The 16,346-nt window shown below is 39.7% G+C and overlaps 1 protein-coding gene across 1 annotated transcript in view; it reads left to right on the top strand.

Annotated features, from left to right (window-relative positions):
* DHX57 (DExH-box helicase 57) overlaps positions 1 to 16,346 on the top strand; it is a 56,349-nt gene that overhangs the window by 10,362 nt on the left and 29,641 nt on the right. The window contains 8 exon segments of the mRNA XM_042447086.1: positions 305 to 475; positions 3,363 to 3,663; positions 3,665 to 4,193; positions 6,804 to 6,982; positions 8,674 to 8,795; positions 10,643 to 10,838; positions 12,826 to 12,950; positions 14,320 to 14,453. Coding sequence (XP_042303020.1) covers positions 305 to 475; positions 3,363 to 3,663; positions 3,665 to 4,193; positions 6,804 to 6,982; positions 8,674 to 8,795; positions 10,643 to 10,838; positions 12,826 to 12,950; positions 14,320 to 14,453 — 1,757 coding nt within the window.

The raw sequence follows: 16,346 nt of genomic DNA, 5'->3' as shown, positions 1-16,346 counted from the left end.
AGGGGCCTTATATATGGGTGGGCGGGGCTACCGCCAAAAAGTTGCAGAAAGATACATTGCTTTCTGCCCAGAGATTCTAGAAGTTTCCGAGGATTGCTGCGCAGGCGCAGAATAAACCCATTTGTGTGAATTCGCAGATGACCACTCGAAGAAACACAGTTACAGGTAAGCAACCTGTTCATCTCCTTTGCTTGGATTAGGCAGAATCACGTGTTTAGTGATTCAGAGCAGAGAACAGTACAGGTTAGAACTGTACTTTTCCTCATCAGATATTACTTGTAAATGAACCAAATCTCTTTTTCAGAATGCCTGTTTTGGGTGATGATGAATTTGATGAACCAGATGACTTGGATGATGATCAGTGCTGGTTACATAATCAAGCAGTTTCTAAAACTCATGCAAATGCTTCTCAGGCACCTGTAAATCATGTTCCAGAAACTGAAGTATCCTCATTTGCTGTGCACAAACTTTCCAGGTGATTATTTTAGCCTAAATAAAAACAAAATATTAGTCAGGAAGCATCTTTAGGGTATTGGTGCTGGAGGCCAGTTCCATAAAACGGTATGAAACTTGTCATTTGTTTGGATATTTCAGGGTTTTGTGTCTTTGTAAGAAGCATGTTTCTAACTTTTGTAACATTGCTAATTAGACAGCTAGTAACTAAATTCCAGGAGGTGGCATATGTGCTGATAGTTATATGGGTAAGGGAGAAAGAAGGCAATTCTTTTTTTCAGTCGTAACTTGCAGCTGTTTTTAATGCTGAGACCACTTTTTCCTATTTCCAAATGATTTTACTGTTCCTAGTAATTCATTTCAGTTTCCTATTTCCAACCTTTCACAATCCAACATATACTCATGGACTACAAACCACCATGGTGTAAAAGCCACTGCCATCCAAATAAAGTACAGGGCAAATCGTGCAAGACACAGCGGTGTTATAGGTGCTACAGTTCAGAGCATCAAAGCACTGAGACATTTTCAGTAGTAGGCATGATGAAGTCATTGGTTTCCTTGTCTTCTCTTAGCTTATCAGTAATCTTTTCAGTAACTGGGGAAGAAATAGTTTCCCCAGCAAAGGTTTATTATGAGCTGTCATTTTGGGAGTGTCTGGGTCCCAGAATAGCCAATTAAGACCAATTTGCATTATGAAAAAGCTGCTGCTAGTAGAAAAGAAAACAGAACTTTTTGATCCCATCAATAAAACAGTTCTGTTTCCTTTTCTACTACCTCTTTTGTAAAGCAAATTGGTCTTAATTGCCTATCCAAGACCAAGCCATTCCCAAAATGACAAGTGCTTGCACTTTGGGGCTCAGAATGGAGACCTTGGCTGCTGTGACACTGCAGAAATACTGTAAAGCCATTTAACACCACTTTAATTTCCATGGAATTCTGGGATTTGTAGATGATGGGTACCAGAGGTCTCTGACAGGGAAGGCCAAACATCTCACAAAAGTATAATTCCCAAACTTCCATAGCACTGAGTCATGGCAGTTAAAGTGCTGTCAAACGGCTTCATTTCTGCAGTGTGGCAGCAGCCATAGTTGTGGGGACCATCTTAATTGATGTTGGTACTTCCAATTGTACGATCATTACACTGCTTCTAAGGCATGTCCAAGAAGAGCAAAGTTGTACAAATATGCTGCTAGTTGTAGATTTTTAATCTAGTTGACAGCAGCCCCACAGTAACATACCTCTGTGTCCCACCAGTGTGAAGGTGATAAATTGTGAGAGGACATGGTAGAGGGCTTTCTCTGCTGTGGCACCCCAGTTATGGAATATCTCCCTTCAGACACTTGATTGGCACGAACACAAGTGTCATTCTGATGTCAAGTCAAAACATGGCTTTTTATGAAAACCTACAGGGCCTCACTGATGTTATCCAGTTGGTACATGCACTATGCTGGGCATTATTTGCACCTGGTTTTCATTTGTCTGCTTAGATGTGATCAATTATTTTTTAAAAGTCTTAAAATTATTGGCTGGCATTCAGTATCACAGTTATGCCTCATATTCTATATCCCTATATAGTCATGATTGTCAAAATCATACTTGCCCTCCCAAACCTATTTTACCAAGCATCAGCAACAACAAGACAAGGAGGTCCATTCTGCTTGCCAATGGGACACAAATGGATGATTTTCCACCTCCCTGCTGCCAGCAAGGAAGGCTGTGAAAGTCAGAAGCAAGACTCTTGTTGCAATTTCTCATTGCAGCCTCACTTGCCGGTAGAGGGGTGGAAATCGTATCCACCCAATAGCACAAAGAACTGATTTGTCTTTTGGTGCAGCTAATGTCTGGTAAAGTAGGCTTGGGGGACAGGGGTGGGCTAGGAGACACTACTTAAGTATACTTACATAACTAAGGGCCCATACAGGCAGGCCAAATAAAGCTGCTTCGGGTCACTTTGGAGGTATGATGCATGCGTCCTAAGAGGCCAGAAGGACCGGAGCACAGCTTTGTTGTGGCTTCTTCCCTCTTAAGATGTGTCATTTAAACAGTATACCTCCAAAGTGGCCCGAAGCAGCTTCATTTTGGCCTGTTTGTATGGGCCCTAAGTTATGCTTATTAACCAGTGGCACCTCTAGGGTTGTGGTGTCACCCCTCTCCCCCATCACACCATACAAAATCCTTAGTAATGTTTTTTGTACTAATGTTACTCATCAATCATAATTCCATCTATCACTGAAAGTAATGGCAATAATTGTGAAATAAAGAACTAGCAAAATTAAAATTATACCTTTTAAATTACAATTTCATGTACACAGCCTAAATGTATTTACACGTACATTGTTCCATGTAGTTAAAGTGAAAACTTGGTAAGATGTGATGTTTTTAAAGAATTTTTTTTAATTTAAAGATTTTAATTTTTAATTTTTAAAATTTTATTTGTGGTTTTTTTTTTAAACCCTGGGACCTCTCCATTCTCTTCCCACTGAGCCTTGCCCCACTTACATCAGCTCTTCAGCGTTTTAAAGGGAGGCAGGTGAACACCACAGCCCGTTTCTGCCAAAAGGCAAATGTTTGGGGAGCAGTGATAACGCCTCTTAGGGTGTCATCTGATGCGGCCCACACTTCCCACTTCCATCTCTAGTGATGCCTCTGTACATAATTAAATAGTTCAAGTAGAATTCTGGTGCTGGTTGTTGTTAATTGTCTTAAATTGATTTTATTGGTTACCTTCCTAATTTTATCACATATAAACACTGTAAAATTCTATGCCTAATAAAGGTGTGGGGGGGGGGAACCCCCACTGTAATAAAGAATAAAAATTGTTTCTAACCAGTGAGTGTCCTTAAAGGTTGTTTGGGCAAAGCGATTTTTCACATGTATCTGCAATAGTTTGTTTTTTCTACACCTTCTAGGTACGGTTTTGATAGTGAACGTTGCCGAGCAGTCTTGAAATCCTATAATGGTAACATTGGAGCATCACTAGAAGACTTACTGTTGCAGTGCTTCTCAGAAAAATTTGCAGAGAGGATGCAGATCACAGAAAGTGCTGCTCAGGCAAGTACTGAAGACTGTTTGGAGCAAAGGCGAGAAGAGGCTTTTGCCCTCCGCTCCATCTGTGGAGACAAATTTGTGGAAAGAATTCAAAATCGAGTTTGGACTATTACGTTAGACTTGGCTTACCTTACAGAGATTCTTATCAAATCCAAAAAAAGGGCCTAGCAACACCAGCAATGGGCTAAAGCCAGCTTCCCTGGAAATCTGTAAACACTACCTCAGAGGAGATTGCAGGTTTGGATCAAGATGTCGGCTCAAGCATGACAATCCAAACAAGCAAAGAACACTTCCAAGTATTAGAGACAATTCTCATCTCAGACTTAACAGTGACAGCGCTCCAGTGTATGAACTTGAAGTGAGATTTCCTGAGGATAACAAGTATCCTTATCAGCCACCCCTTGTGGCATTTTATTCTACTAATGAGAACCTGCCCTTGGCTTGTCGGCTTCACATTGCTGAATTCCTTTATGAAAAAGCTTTAATAGCCTCTGAGTCTAATGAACCCGTTATCTATGCTTTTATAACATGTTTGGAGGATGAAGCTGAAGTAACAAAATTGCTTAGTAAGACATCCCACAAATACAGTGTTCCTGCTTTGCCTCTGATGATGCCTCCAGCAAGAATGTCCACAGATGTTGATAAGCAAGGGCTTTCTAATAGCTCATATGTTCCATGTCAGACTTCAGAAGGTATATATATTTTGTAAGTCCTTGTTGAGAATTGTGTAATTTGAATATTTAAAGAGGAGACCAATTTCAGTGTCCAGATTCTGCTCCCTAGCCAGAGTTTGAAGTCTCCAGCTGCACCTGCACTGCAGAAATAATCAGGTTTGACCCTGCTTTAACTGCCATGGCTCCATGCTATTGAATTCTAGGATTTGTAGTTTGGTGAGATATTTTGCCTTCCCTGTCAGAGAGCTCTGGTGCCACAATAAACTACAAATCCCCGGATTCTGTAACATTGAGCCATGGCAGTTGAAGCGGTGTCAAACTTGATTATTTCTGCAGTGTGCATTTAGCCTCCAATTTAGAGCTCTTTGTGTACACTAGTGCTTATGTCCAGCTCTTGAACAAGTGCACTTGTCATTTCTGCAGTGAGGTTTAGGAATATGCTATTATAAAACAGCTTAGAGAGGAAGTAAGGAGTGATTGCACTCTGGAGAGCATGGGAGCATACCTTTTATAATGCTTGCCAGATACATGGAAGTTTCTGAGTAAATCACATGTTATCTGAGCAGAATTTCACTTGTGCAATAGGATTTTGCTTTCCTCTCATCCCTCCCATGCTGGCCAGATCTGCCGTGGAGGGTCCTCCAACTCTTGGGCAGATTCTGGACTTCAGTAGGGAATGGAAGAACATTCCAACTGAGGAATCTGTTGCACTGGTAGGAGGATATAGCAGAATGCAGCCCACTGTGAGAATGTGCTGATGTGGCTCATATTTCGTCGAATGCCTTTGCAGACTAGGAATAAGTAACTATTAGAGATAGCGGAAGTCTACAACTTTTTAAAATATACCTCTCAACTGATGAATCATTACAGTGTAGGCTCTAATGTCATATAGGAGACATTACTGGTACCGGATTTCTTGATATGTTCTTAACAATTGAGACAGAATACCTCCTTAAATCTGTGTAAGTTTGTATACAGAAGCTTATGAGGTATGTATCTATCACCTATAAATAATGAGGTACAACAGCATCCAAAATCCACAAAACAACAATACCATTATTGGGCCAACCACAATACATAAAATACATAGTGCAAGCTTTTACATTGGCTTTGTCATCAGGCAAAGGTATTAAAAATCAAACTGGAGAATGAAAGAAAAAAATTGACAACGTTGGATTCACAGGCCTACATTATGTTAAGACGTTGTTATAGTTTTTCTCAGTTAAGCTGGTATGGAGGGATGCCCATGTGGGCAGAGGCTTTTTATTATTATTTTAAAAAGAGGAACATGGATATCTTTCTGTAAAAGAAAATTGTTCTGAGTTGTGTGAGCTTGTTTACTAAAGAGGAAACAGTACTAAAATACTGGGCAATATGGCTGAATTAAAAAAGCAGTCATATTGACAGCTGTGGTGCTCAATCCGAGTTGTATGGAAGACATATGAGAAAACTATATCACAGTGTCTTAGAATAAGAGCTGTTTGACAGCGGAACAAACTCCCTCGGAGTGTAGTGGAGTCTCCTTCCGTAGAGGTCTTTAAACAGAGGCTGGATGGCCATCTGTCGGGGATGCTTTGATTTATATTTCCTGCATGGCAGGGGGTTGGATTGGATGGCCCTTGCGGTCTCTTCCAACTATGATTCTATAAGAGGCTGTTCTTGTGAGGTATTGAGTTTGCATCAGTGATAGAGTAGATGCTTAGCAAGCAGATGATGCCAAGGCAAGTCTCTGGCATCTCCAGGAAGAGTTGAGAAGGAGCTCTTGAATGAGACCCAAGATATCTGTTACTATGCCGTCCAGGTCAGTCTTCCACACCTGGGCTCCCCAGGTGTGTTGGCTCTCATCATTTTCTTTGTGTCTTGAAATAATGGTAATTACAGTGCAGCACATCTGAAGCCTGATTTAGTCAGTACTGAACTTGATGGACTGAATGGCAGACTTAACATAAAGCAACTTCATATGTTCCACAGGTCAACTTGTGTAAGAGCCACTGCAGGCATAGAGTTGCCTCTAAAACCTGCATTCATCAATACATATTTAGTATTGCTATTTAGTATTGCTCATGTGAATCCTGATTATGGAAGCCAGTGAGTTTCGTTACCCCTGCTCTGCCCCTATTTTGACCAGTGTGGCATTGGTAAGCAAATTTAATGCATGATGGACAAGATTCATCAGGAGGAAGCTACCAAACAATATTGTTGTGGTTGATGGAATATTCACATTTGATGTGCTAATCCTTTTGGCAAGAATACAGTCCAGTTAAATGTTGTATTCTAAAACTTCCCTGCTCTGAAACTTTGTTGTTGTTCTTAACTGCTCTCGAGTCATACCTGACTCATGGCAACCATGTTGATGAGACATTTCCATGCCCCACTATCCTCCACTGCTCTACTAAAGTCTTGTAGGTTTGTGTCCATGATCTCCCTAAATGAATCCATCCATCTGGCATGTGGTTTTCCTCTCTTTCTACTGCCCTCCATCTTTCCTAGTATTATTGTCTTTTCTAATGAGTCATGCCTTCTCATGATGTGGCCAAAGTATGACAGTCTTAATTTGATCATCTGGGCTTTGAAACTATTTAACCCATATTTCAAAATAGTGTATGTTAAGATACTTTCTGTTTTAAGCAACAAAGGACCTGGTGACTGAAGAGGATGACGATGACGATGAGGAACTGCAGACAGTTCACGTAGAGACAGAAAGCTATGTTAACCTCAAAAAGAAACTTTTGAGGAAGTATACCACTCCAGCAAAGTCTGTATCCAAAGAAAATTTAAAAATCTGCAAACAATTCAGCATAAAGAAGGTATTATTAAATGCTAAATTGTAAACTTGATACTTCATATGGGAAAAACAGTTATGTTCAGTGTCCTTTCAAGTATTTGTGTTTATGATACTGGGTCCTCGAACAGCTGGGGGGGAAATCCTTTGGTGGTGAAATAGGTATGGTTTCCCTAACCCTTACTCTTTGTAGGGTGTGAAGTTTTTTGCCTTACTCTGTATTTAGGTTGAGTTTCTTACCATTCTGGTCACCTGGACTCCCAAAGTTATAAACAGAATTATTGTCCATTACTCAGATCAGCATCAGGATTTGGCTTAAACTTTGGACTCACAGAACATTTATATGGCAGGAGAATAAACATGGCTTTATATTTCTTTTTGGCATTTAACAAACTTTTGGTAAACATATAGCAGTTGACAACAAATAAACATTTAGCTTATGCCATTCATGTCACGTTCCCTTTCACACATTATAAATGGTCTAGGCACATTATTTTTTTATAAGGAGCATTTCTCATAGTTGCGGTATACGGCATGTGATGCTTGTGATACATGAACATAGAACTTGTAGTATATTTAGTACTAAGGAACACCAGCTTCCACAGTGGTTGTAGTATATGAGCAACATATCTGATATTTCATCCATTGAGGAACTTGCTCACATTAACAGCACTGGTTTGTTTTCCAGTTACTCCTTGCAAAACAGTTTTCTGTCTTGTTTCTTACACAGTAAAGTATCTTTTCAACTTCTGATTTCTAAACTACAAAACCTGAGCTGCATTATTATTATTATTATTATTATTATTATTGGCAGATGATAAATGATTTCCTATGACAATAGCAAAAACAATGGGGAAACACTGACTGATTTAAATGTATCCTCAGATTTATTTTAGAGCTATTTGCCATACTAAAGTTACTGCTATCTTAAACACACCTGTGTCATTTTTATAATTAATACAGGATCGATAACTGATCTGTTTCTGGGGGCTATGCATCTGTACAGATTAGAAAATTAACTGGAAGTAAATGAAAAGTAGTGTTCTTTTTGTGGAAGTCTGTGATCAACACTCAACAAACATACAAGAAAGGGTTTATATAAACATCCTAACTTTGTTTTCTTAAAGTGAACTGTTGTGTTAGAAAGTACAGCTTCCATAAGATTTTAGTCATTGCTAAGTTCAAATTTTGAGAGTACAGTTAGACCTTGGTATCCATGGGGGATCCATTCCAGACACCCCCTGCGGATACCAAAATCCACAGATACTCGAGCCTGCATTGTCCCCAGTGGTGGCACGTGCATGCAGCCACACTGCCATTAGGGACAACCAGACTTAGGTCATGCACAGATGTCAGACCAAGCATATCTTTAAAGGTGTATACGTATGTGAAAGAAGGAAGAATACCATCTTTTTAATGGTGATTGTCATCTGAATTAAAAAAAATCTTGAAATCTGCTATCTGACTAGTTGATTTCAGGCACTTTTGCTGATGACAGTCTTTTAAAAATTATATATTGCATCCCCAGTTTCTATCTGGATCGTCCCTCTTTTCTGAACTACTTGACAAGCTCCACATTTCAAAGCTCCCCATAGGTCATATTTTTTTTGTCATGTGGCTTAACAATCAGTAAAGATGGTGCTGACAGTACATAATTATTGATGCTGAATCTGGGGGCTTATTATTGCTCCTATTGACCTTGTGCATATCTGTCAGTCTTCTAGGCACTACCAGGCCATGTTACAAGAAAGACAGAAACTCCCTGCGTGGGAAAAAAAGGAAACCATTCTTCGTTTGCTGAACCAGCATCAAGTTCTTGTTGTGAGTGGTATGACTGGGTAAGGCAATAAACTGTATAGTATAAACTTTCACTTAAACACTGCTGGGTTACACATTATACCAGTGTTTCCCAAACTTTGTTCCTCTGGGTGACAGCTCAAAGGGTGGGGAGACACCTGGTTGGGCACCTCTCCCACTTGGCATGGTGGTGTGCAGTGCTGCTGCTGGGCCCCACTCCTCTGCTGCCATGGCTTTCTCACCCAAGGGAGTCGAGGCAGTGGAGAAGTAGGTGTAACTACTTGCCACTTCTAGCTTCTCCACTGCCCTGGCTCTCTCTGCTAAAGGAGCCAATGTAGCAGAGAAGGAGGTGTAGGTGCAGACCCATTCTGGCTTCTCTACTGCCATGGCTCTCTCTGCCAAAGTAGCAGAGAAGAAGGGGTGTATACATGCCCCTTCTGGTTTCTCTGCTGCCCTGACTCTCCTGAGGGAGCCAATGCAGTGGAGAAGGAGGCATAGGTGCACACTGTTTCTGTCACCTTCTGCTGTCTTTTTGCTTGCCTGCCCACCTGCCAGCAGCCCGTTCTGCATCTGGCCAGGTGGCAGCCAGGCAGCTGGGTGAGTGGGGTAGCAGGAGGAGAGGGAGGGTAGACCTTTCTGGGTCTGGCCAGCCTGTGGACAGGTAGACAGGATGGCAGGTGAATGAGGCAGGGGGAGGGGAGGCAGGGCAATCCACCACTTTGCCCCCATCCCCTGGCAGTCCTTGCCAGGTACCTTGGGTGACGACAACCCTAGTGACACCACTTGATATGCTACTTTCTGAACATTATGTTATTAGAGTGGAGAAATACTGTGGAAGCAAGTGGAGGCACTTGCCTAGTATAGCTTAGACTTACCTTCTTTTGCATTCACGTATTATTGAGGAACCAATCTTAGCTGAGAATAGCCATGTCCAGACTGAGGTGGAAAGCCCATGAGGTCTAAGTGGATATGAGGATGCAATTGTTGTCTTTTCTTCAAAATTTACATACCAGTACTTTAAAGTTTGTGTATACAGCTCAGATGGTAAAGAGTTAAATCATACAATTCGTAATTTATGGTGTCAATTTTTTGATACTTTAAAATTTAAAAACAAATTAAACAGAAATGATTGTAAGTTTCAAACTCCAGAATGTACAGTCTGGATATGTATGTGCATTGATTTAGACCTGATCTATTTCAGAGATTCGTCAAATGCAAGGTCTAATTTTGTGTACCACAGCCTCTCAGCCCCATAACCAAATGTATCAGAGGAGATCTTGTAGATGCATGCATTATACTTTGCAACTGGAGCCACTTTCTATGAAAACCTAATAGTATTTGAATTTCAGAGTTTAAAACAAAATTGTTCCAGGGAGAAAAGGGAATTTTTACATAGCTTTCAGGTTCAAAGCACTGCATAAAATTAATCCTTGACTAAAGCTAACTTGTATATTAAAGTCCTTAGCACACATTCTTGTACATGATTGCATTTAGTCTTTTTATATGTTTTTTTTTAAATTTAAAACTTTTCTGTCAGTATTAATAGATGGGTAGCTTTACGCTTACATTTATTTACAGTAGCGCATTTATGCTAATACACCTTTCTTCCCTCAAGAGCGAAATAGCATTTTAAAAATTCTAGTTTGTATTTGTGATCTGGAGCTCATAGCCATTCCATTTTATTGACTTTATATTGCTTTAAGATAACAATCTGTTTTTTAGGAAATCGGTGTAAGTGATTTGATTTCTTGCCCGTACAACTCTGCAAGTTTGGAGTGCACTGGTTTATTTTTTAGAAATTCAGGCTGAATTCTACTACACATTTCAGCATGTTGCTTGAGTGAGAGGAGGATATTGTTGTTTTATTTCATACCTCTCCTTTATGTAGATGTGGAAAGACCACTCAGATTCCTCAATTTATCTTGGATTCCTCACTAGAAGGCCCTCCCAGTAAGTTAGCCAACATCATCTGCACCCAGCCTCGCAGGATCTCTGCCATTTCTGTGGCTGAACGTGTAGCCAAGGAACGAACAGAAAGAGTTGGGGTCACAGTTGGATACCAAATCCGGCTGGAAAGTGTCATGGTTTGTTTATTTTTACTTTATTTCTATTCCAGTGGTGAAATGGGTTAGTCAATTCTCACCACATCTAATTCTTCTTCTTTTTTTGGCCTCTGGTAATAATTAATGGCTAAATGCAGCTGCTGGCCCTAACTGGAATAAACCCATTGGATCAATGAAATTTATCCAAGGTTGCATCTGCACTGTAGTAACAATCCAGGTTGATACCACTTGAACTGCCATGTCCCACTGCTGTGGAATTCTGGGAAGTGTAGTTTGATGTGGCAATAGAGCTCTCTGACAGAGAAAACTAAATGTCTCACAAAACTACAATTCCCAGAATGCCATAGCACTGACCTGTAGCAATCAGTGTGGTTTCAACCTACATTATTTCTGCAGTATGGATGCAAATGAAATTGCTAGTCCCAACTAGCGTTAGTTTACTGCTTATCAGTTGATTTGATTTATTCTTGTTGGGACTAGCAATTTCATTTAGGCTTAAATCCCTGTTTTGCAATGGAACTGTTTCTTGTATTAGTCCAAATAACGTTTTTGTTTCTCCTCATCAAGGATGAAGGAGTGGGGGGACAGTCAAAAAGTGCACTTTAGAGCACTGAAAGATAGTTTAGCTTCATGGTTTTACTGTCATCTTTTGTACTAACAATTTGAGGAAATGTGGATGAGCATGGCAATCCCCCTGAGAAAAATTCTCAAAAATATCTCTGAACAGAGTTAGAAATGTATTACATATAGACTTGAAATTAGTTAAAATTTATTCTAATAAATGCTTAGACATGATTTGAGGACTTTCTAGTTCACACATGGAATACAAATGTAAAAAGAAATTAAAAATCCCAAATCAGGTATGTAAATCCAATAGCAGCTACTGACTAATCTGGTCTGTACACTTTAAGATATTCTGCAACCAAATATCTGCTGAGTGTCCCATCTATGAAAAGAGAAAAACTTTAAGTGAAATTCAAGCAGTCCAATTGATGCATCCCCAGAATAAAACCTCTGCTGTTCAGAAGTTAGTGTAGTTTTGTTGTTGTTATGTGCCTTTAAATCCACTCCACTTTAATATGACCCTGTTATAAGGTTTTCTTGGCAAGATTAATTCAGATGAAGTTTGCCACTGACAACCTCTATGGTAGCAGGTATGATGATTTGCCCAAGGTCACTCAGTGGCTGAGTGAGAATTTGAACCCAAGTCTGTCAAGAGTCCTGGTCTTGCAGTGAAACCACTACACTACACTAGCTTTAGTGCAGTTTATACAGTTAGATTTCTACCCAGTTGCCAGTGCAAAATATGAATATATATGCATCCCATATGAGCCTGCATATATGTTAACATCTTCTGCTGTGACCATGAACCACCCTATCCCCATTGAAAAGATGAGTACTGTAGTTGGCTGCTAGCCATAGGACCTTTTCTTGTGTGGAGGAAAATATGAGCATTCCCTTAGGACTGTGTTTGCCAGGCATCCAAATTGTTGATATTTAAGTACCAGTTAGAACACCTTTTTGTTTGCTCAAGCTATTATGGAATCTTGTTGGACATTTAGTCATTCTTTTTTATTTAGTTTTCAGAGGATGGATCTGCTTGCTGTTATATTATCATTGTTTTTTATTGTAATTTTACTGATTGTTGTGAACTGCCTTTCCATTTGAGGAAGATTCACAAGTGGTGATCAGCCTTTGCCTTTCCCCATACTCCCGAATGGCATTCTTAAAGGAGAAATGATATTTCCCAGTCAAAAAGTAAATTCCTGCAGTGAATTCACAATATATAATTTGTTCACTTCCATATCTTTGGTTCACTTGGCCATCAGAGGAGTAATCAGCTTTGCAGGACACTGAAGCACCTCTCGCCTGGCACATGGTAATCTGAATAAGACACTCAAATATAATGTGGGCTGTCACAGTGAATTGGGTTAACACAAAATAAAGCCTGAATTAAATAATAATTTTCAGAAAAATTGATTTAGATGACATTTTTTTTCTTATTAAGTCTCCAGCTACACGGTTGTTATACTGTACTACTGGAGTGCTTCTGAGAAGACTAGAAGGGGACTTAAATCTACAAGGATTCACCCATATTATTATTGATGAAGTTCATGAAAGAACAGAGGAAAGGTATTTCATCCCTTTATAGTTGCTATATGCATAGTTGTTATAATGCATAATAACTTTATATTTGCAGTGTGATTTTAACTTTATTTTTAATGTATGATTGTGGACTGCCCTGAATTCTTAATAAGAAAAGGTGGGCTTGAAATCAAGTAAATAGGAATAACATCACCAAGCCTGAAAGCGGTGTAGGATATCCTTTTGTGTGGCTGGGAGGAGAAATAAACGATTCATTATAGTTTTCCACAATTCCTGGAAATTGTTTATTCTGTCTCCTAGCTGTATGGGAACAGCTTGTGCTTGTAAAACTTGACTTAGTTTATATCACTGTGATTCCACTTCAACTGCCATGGTTCTATCAAATGAATTCCTGGGACTTGCAGTTTAGAGAGGGGTACTTAGCATTCGCAGCCAGAGAGCTCTAGTGCTTCAGTACACTACAGGCCCAAGCATTCCATAGAATATTGCCATGGCAGTTAAAGTAGAATCATAGTGCCAGAACTGTGTAATGTGAAAGGGGCCCTTAGCCTTAACTGCAGAAGCAACCATTATCTTGTCGTCCGTGCCTAGAATGGTAAGTCAACATTTTTGTTCATCTAGTGTAGAGAGTGGAACGTAGACTGAAAATTGTAAATCTGTGGCAGAACAATTATGTTGAACAAGGTTTTTTTTAGATATATAAAACAAAAAGTACCGTAGCTATATGAACCATGAGTAAATACAGAATTCAGGCTTGAGGAATACCTTCAGTGGATCAGTGAAATGTCACATAACACTCCATCAGGTACTTGACTAGTTTCTACAAAGTGCAGAAAAATGACATATTAACATAATGAAAGGACAGAACAATATCCTACTAAAACTCCAGACCACAATTACAAAGACATATTGGATATCTCTTTCTAAAAATAGATGGCATTGAGAGATAGACTACAGTAAACGCTGTGCCTCCAAGCCTTCCTCCACCTTCTTTTGCTTTCCAAATTTGCTTTATCTTCCAGTGTTAACCTCTTTCCAACCCCCCCCTCCCAAAAAAAAAAAGGACAAGAGTACTCACATGCATTCTAAATTTTTCCTACAATTACTGGTCTCTGATTTACGACACAAGCTGCTAACATAGCCCTTCCCAAACTTCACCCTTCCAATGGATTCCAGGTTTGTAGTCCAACACATGGAGGCGGTCAAGTTAGGGAAGGGTGCCCTGTTTATAAAATGTGCAACCCTGTAGATAGGAATAATCCAGAAGTGTGTACGATAAATGGCTTTGAATTTTGACAGGATTACTGTGGGGAGGGGAAATGGGCAAAAATAGCTGCTGACAAGATTTTAAATCAGCACTGAAGAATTTCAAACATTTTCTATTTGTTTTCTTCAGTGACTTCTTGCTGCTGGTTTTGAAGGACCTAATGCTTCAAAGATCAGACCTGCGAATTATACTAATGAGTGCTACTCTGAATGCAGAACTCTTTTCTCAGTACTTTAACACCTGTCCTGTTGTTAACATACCAGGTGAAAAGCAATCTCATTCATTTTCATTATTAATCTCTTCATGTATTAAATCTTTTGCTAGTTTTAATAAATGTATCTGCCTTAACAGCTCTTAACTGGTGTGATTTTAAATTGCTTTTAATTGAGTTGTGCTTTAATATTTAATTGGTTTTATTGTGTTTAATATTAAACCTTTTTGTGTTTAATAATTGATGGCAGCCCTTTCTAGAAAATTTTCTGATCTCTTATGCAAGTCATGTGCACTAAAATAATTCCAGAAGCCTAGTTAGTAAATATGAAATTAAACAAAATTTCCTTATCACCTAGTGTTTATGTTATATGATCTGTCTTGCATTCCCTAGGAAATACATTCCACTGATTTGACTATAAGAATATACAGCTGAAGTACTATGAATGCACTTTCATTTTAAATTCAGACAGGCAGAAACAGTAGATAAGCTGCTAAAGTGAAAATTACCTGCTCGCAGGTGAGGGCATACAGATCAGAAAGGACAAACAATTAATGTTTGTGCAGTTCTGCTGAGTGTACAGAACACTTTGCAGATGTTGTCTAGTTGAAATCCTGCAAGAACAATCAGTGTTATAATACCCTATATCAGGGGTAGGCAACCTTTTTGAGCCGGGGGCAGGGTTGCTGTCCCTCAGACAACTGGGGGGGCCGAAGCAAAAAAAATAAATAATTAAATAATTTGTTTAAAAAATTAAATATATAAATAAACCAGGACAAATGTAGGACAAAATTTTCAAATGGAAGACACTTTTTTAAAAAAAATGGAGGACACGCGAAAAAATTTGCTGATTTTTAAAAAAATGTTAATATAAATGCATGTTTCTGAGGCTTCTATAGACAATTGCCCCCCAAAGGCCCCGGCGGCAATCGGCGGCAGGACCAGGCTGGGGCCGGTCCCAAGGCCTCGCCGGGCCGCATCCGGCCCGCGGGCCGCAGGTTGCCTACCTCTGCCCTATATGGAAATAATATTCCACACTTTTAGCCATAGGATGTGGTAAATCAAACGGCACTCCATACAAATAGACCCACATGCTATGAGCAGCATGATGCCCAATCTTCAATAAAGTTCATGTATGTGAGCTTTTATGTAATTCATTGGGTCATGAGCAATGCAACATTCCTCATAGATCTGTTGTAGCTATTTGAAATACAGTTGCCCCTCCCAATTCGGGGGGATCCATTCCTGACCCCGCCCCCTGCGAAAATTGCAACTCGCAAATATTCGAGCCCCATTTAAAATAATGGCACACGCGCAGGACCACATGCAGGCAAGCACCGCCATTTTGTCCCTCTTCGGTTCTCCTTCCTGTGAAGAGTGAGACTGCGGACTCCAGGTCCGCGAAAATGGAGGGACAAGTGTATTACAGTGTTGCTCATCAGCCAAAATGGCTTCTGGGGCATCTTTCTTTCAGCTAATAAAATAGGTGGTCTCTGTCTGTAGACGTACAGTCTATAGAGCTGTGATGGCAAAAGGAAAGGGAATGAAGGAGAAATGTAACTGGCTATCAAGTTTGGTGGAATATTTATGCTTCCATTTTAATCTCTCTTCTAACCGTAACAGTATCCTGGTATTCTTGGTGATGATCAGGATCTGAGTCAGTTACTTAGCTGTTTTGCATGGTACAGGTTGAGTATCCATTATCTGAAATTCCAAAATCCAAAATACTCCAGAATCAGAAATTTTCCACATGTGTGGCTGAGATAGTGACATCTTTATTTTCTGATGGTTCAGTGTACACAAACTTTGAATAAGTTTTATTTATAGACCGCTATTCCGCAATGATCATAGCGGTGTACAGTAAAAATTGCAATACAATACAAGGTGACACTTAAAGGAGGGAGAAGTCTCATCCTTCAGGCTGTCCCTGATGTTGCTGGGTCTG

This window comes from Sceloporus undulatus, chromosome 1 (genome assembly GCF_019175285.1).
Source record: "Sceloporus undulatus isolate JIND9_A2432 ecotype Alabama chromosome 1, SceUnd_v1.1, whole genome shotgun sequence".
NCBI classification, from domain to species: Eukaryota; Metazoa; Chordata; class Lepidosauria; order Squamata; family Phrynosomatidae; genus Sceloporus; species Sceloporus undulatus.
This window is presented reverse-complemented; position numbering and strand designations above follow the sequence as displayed.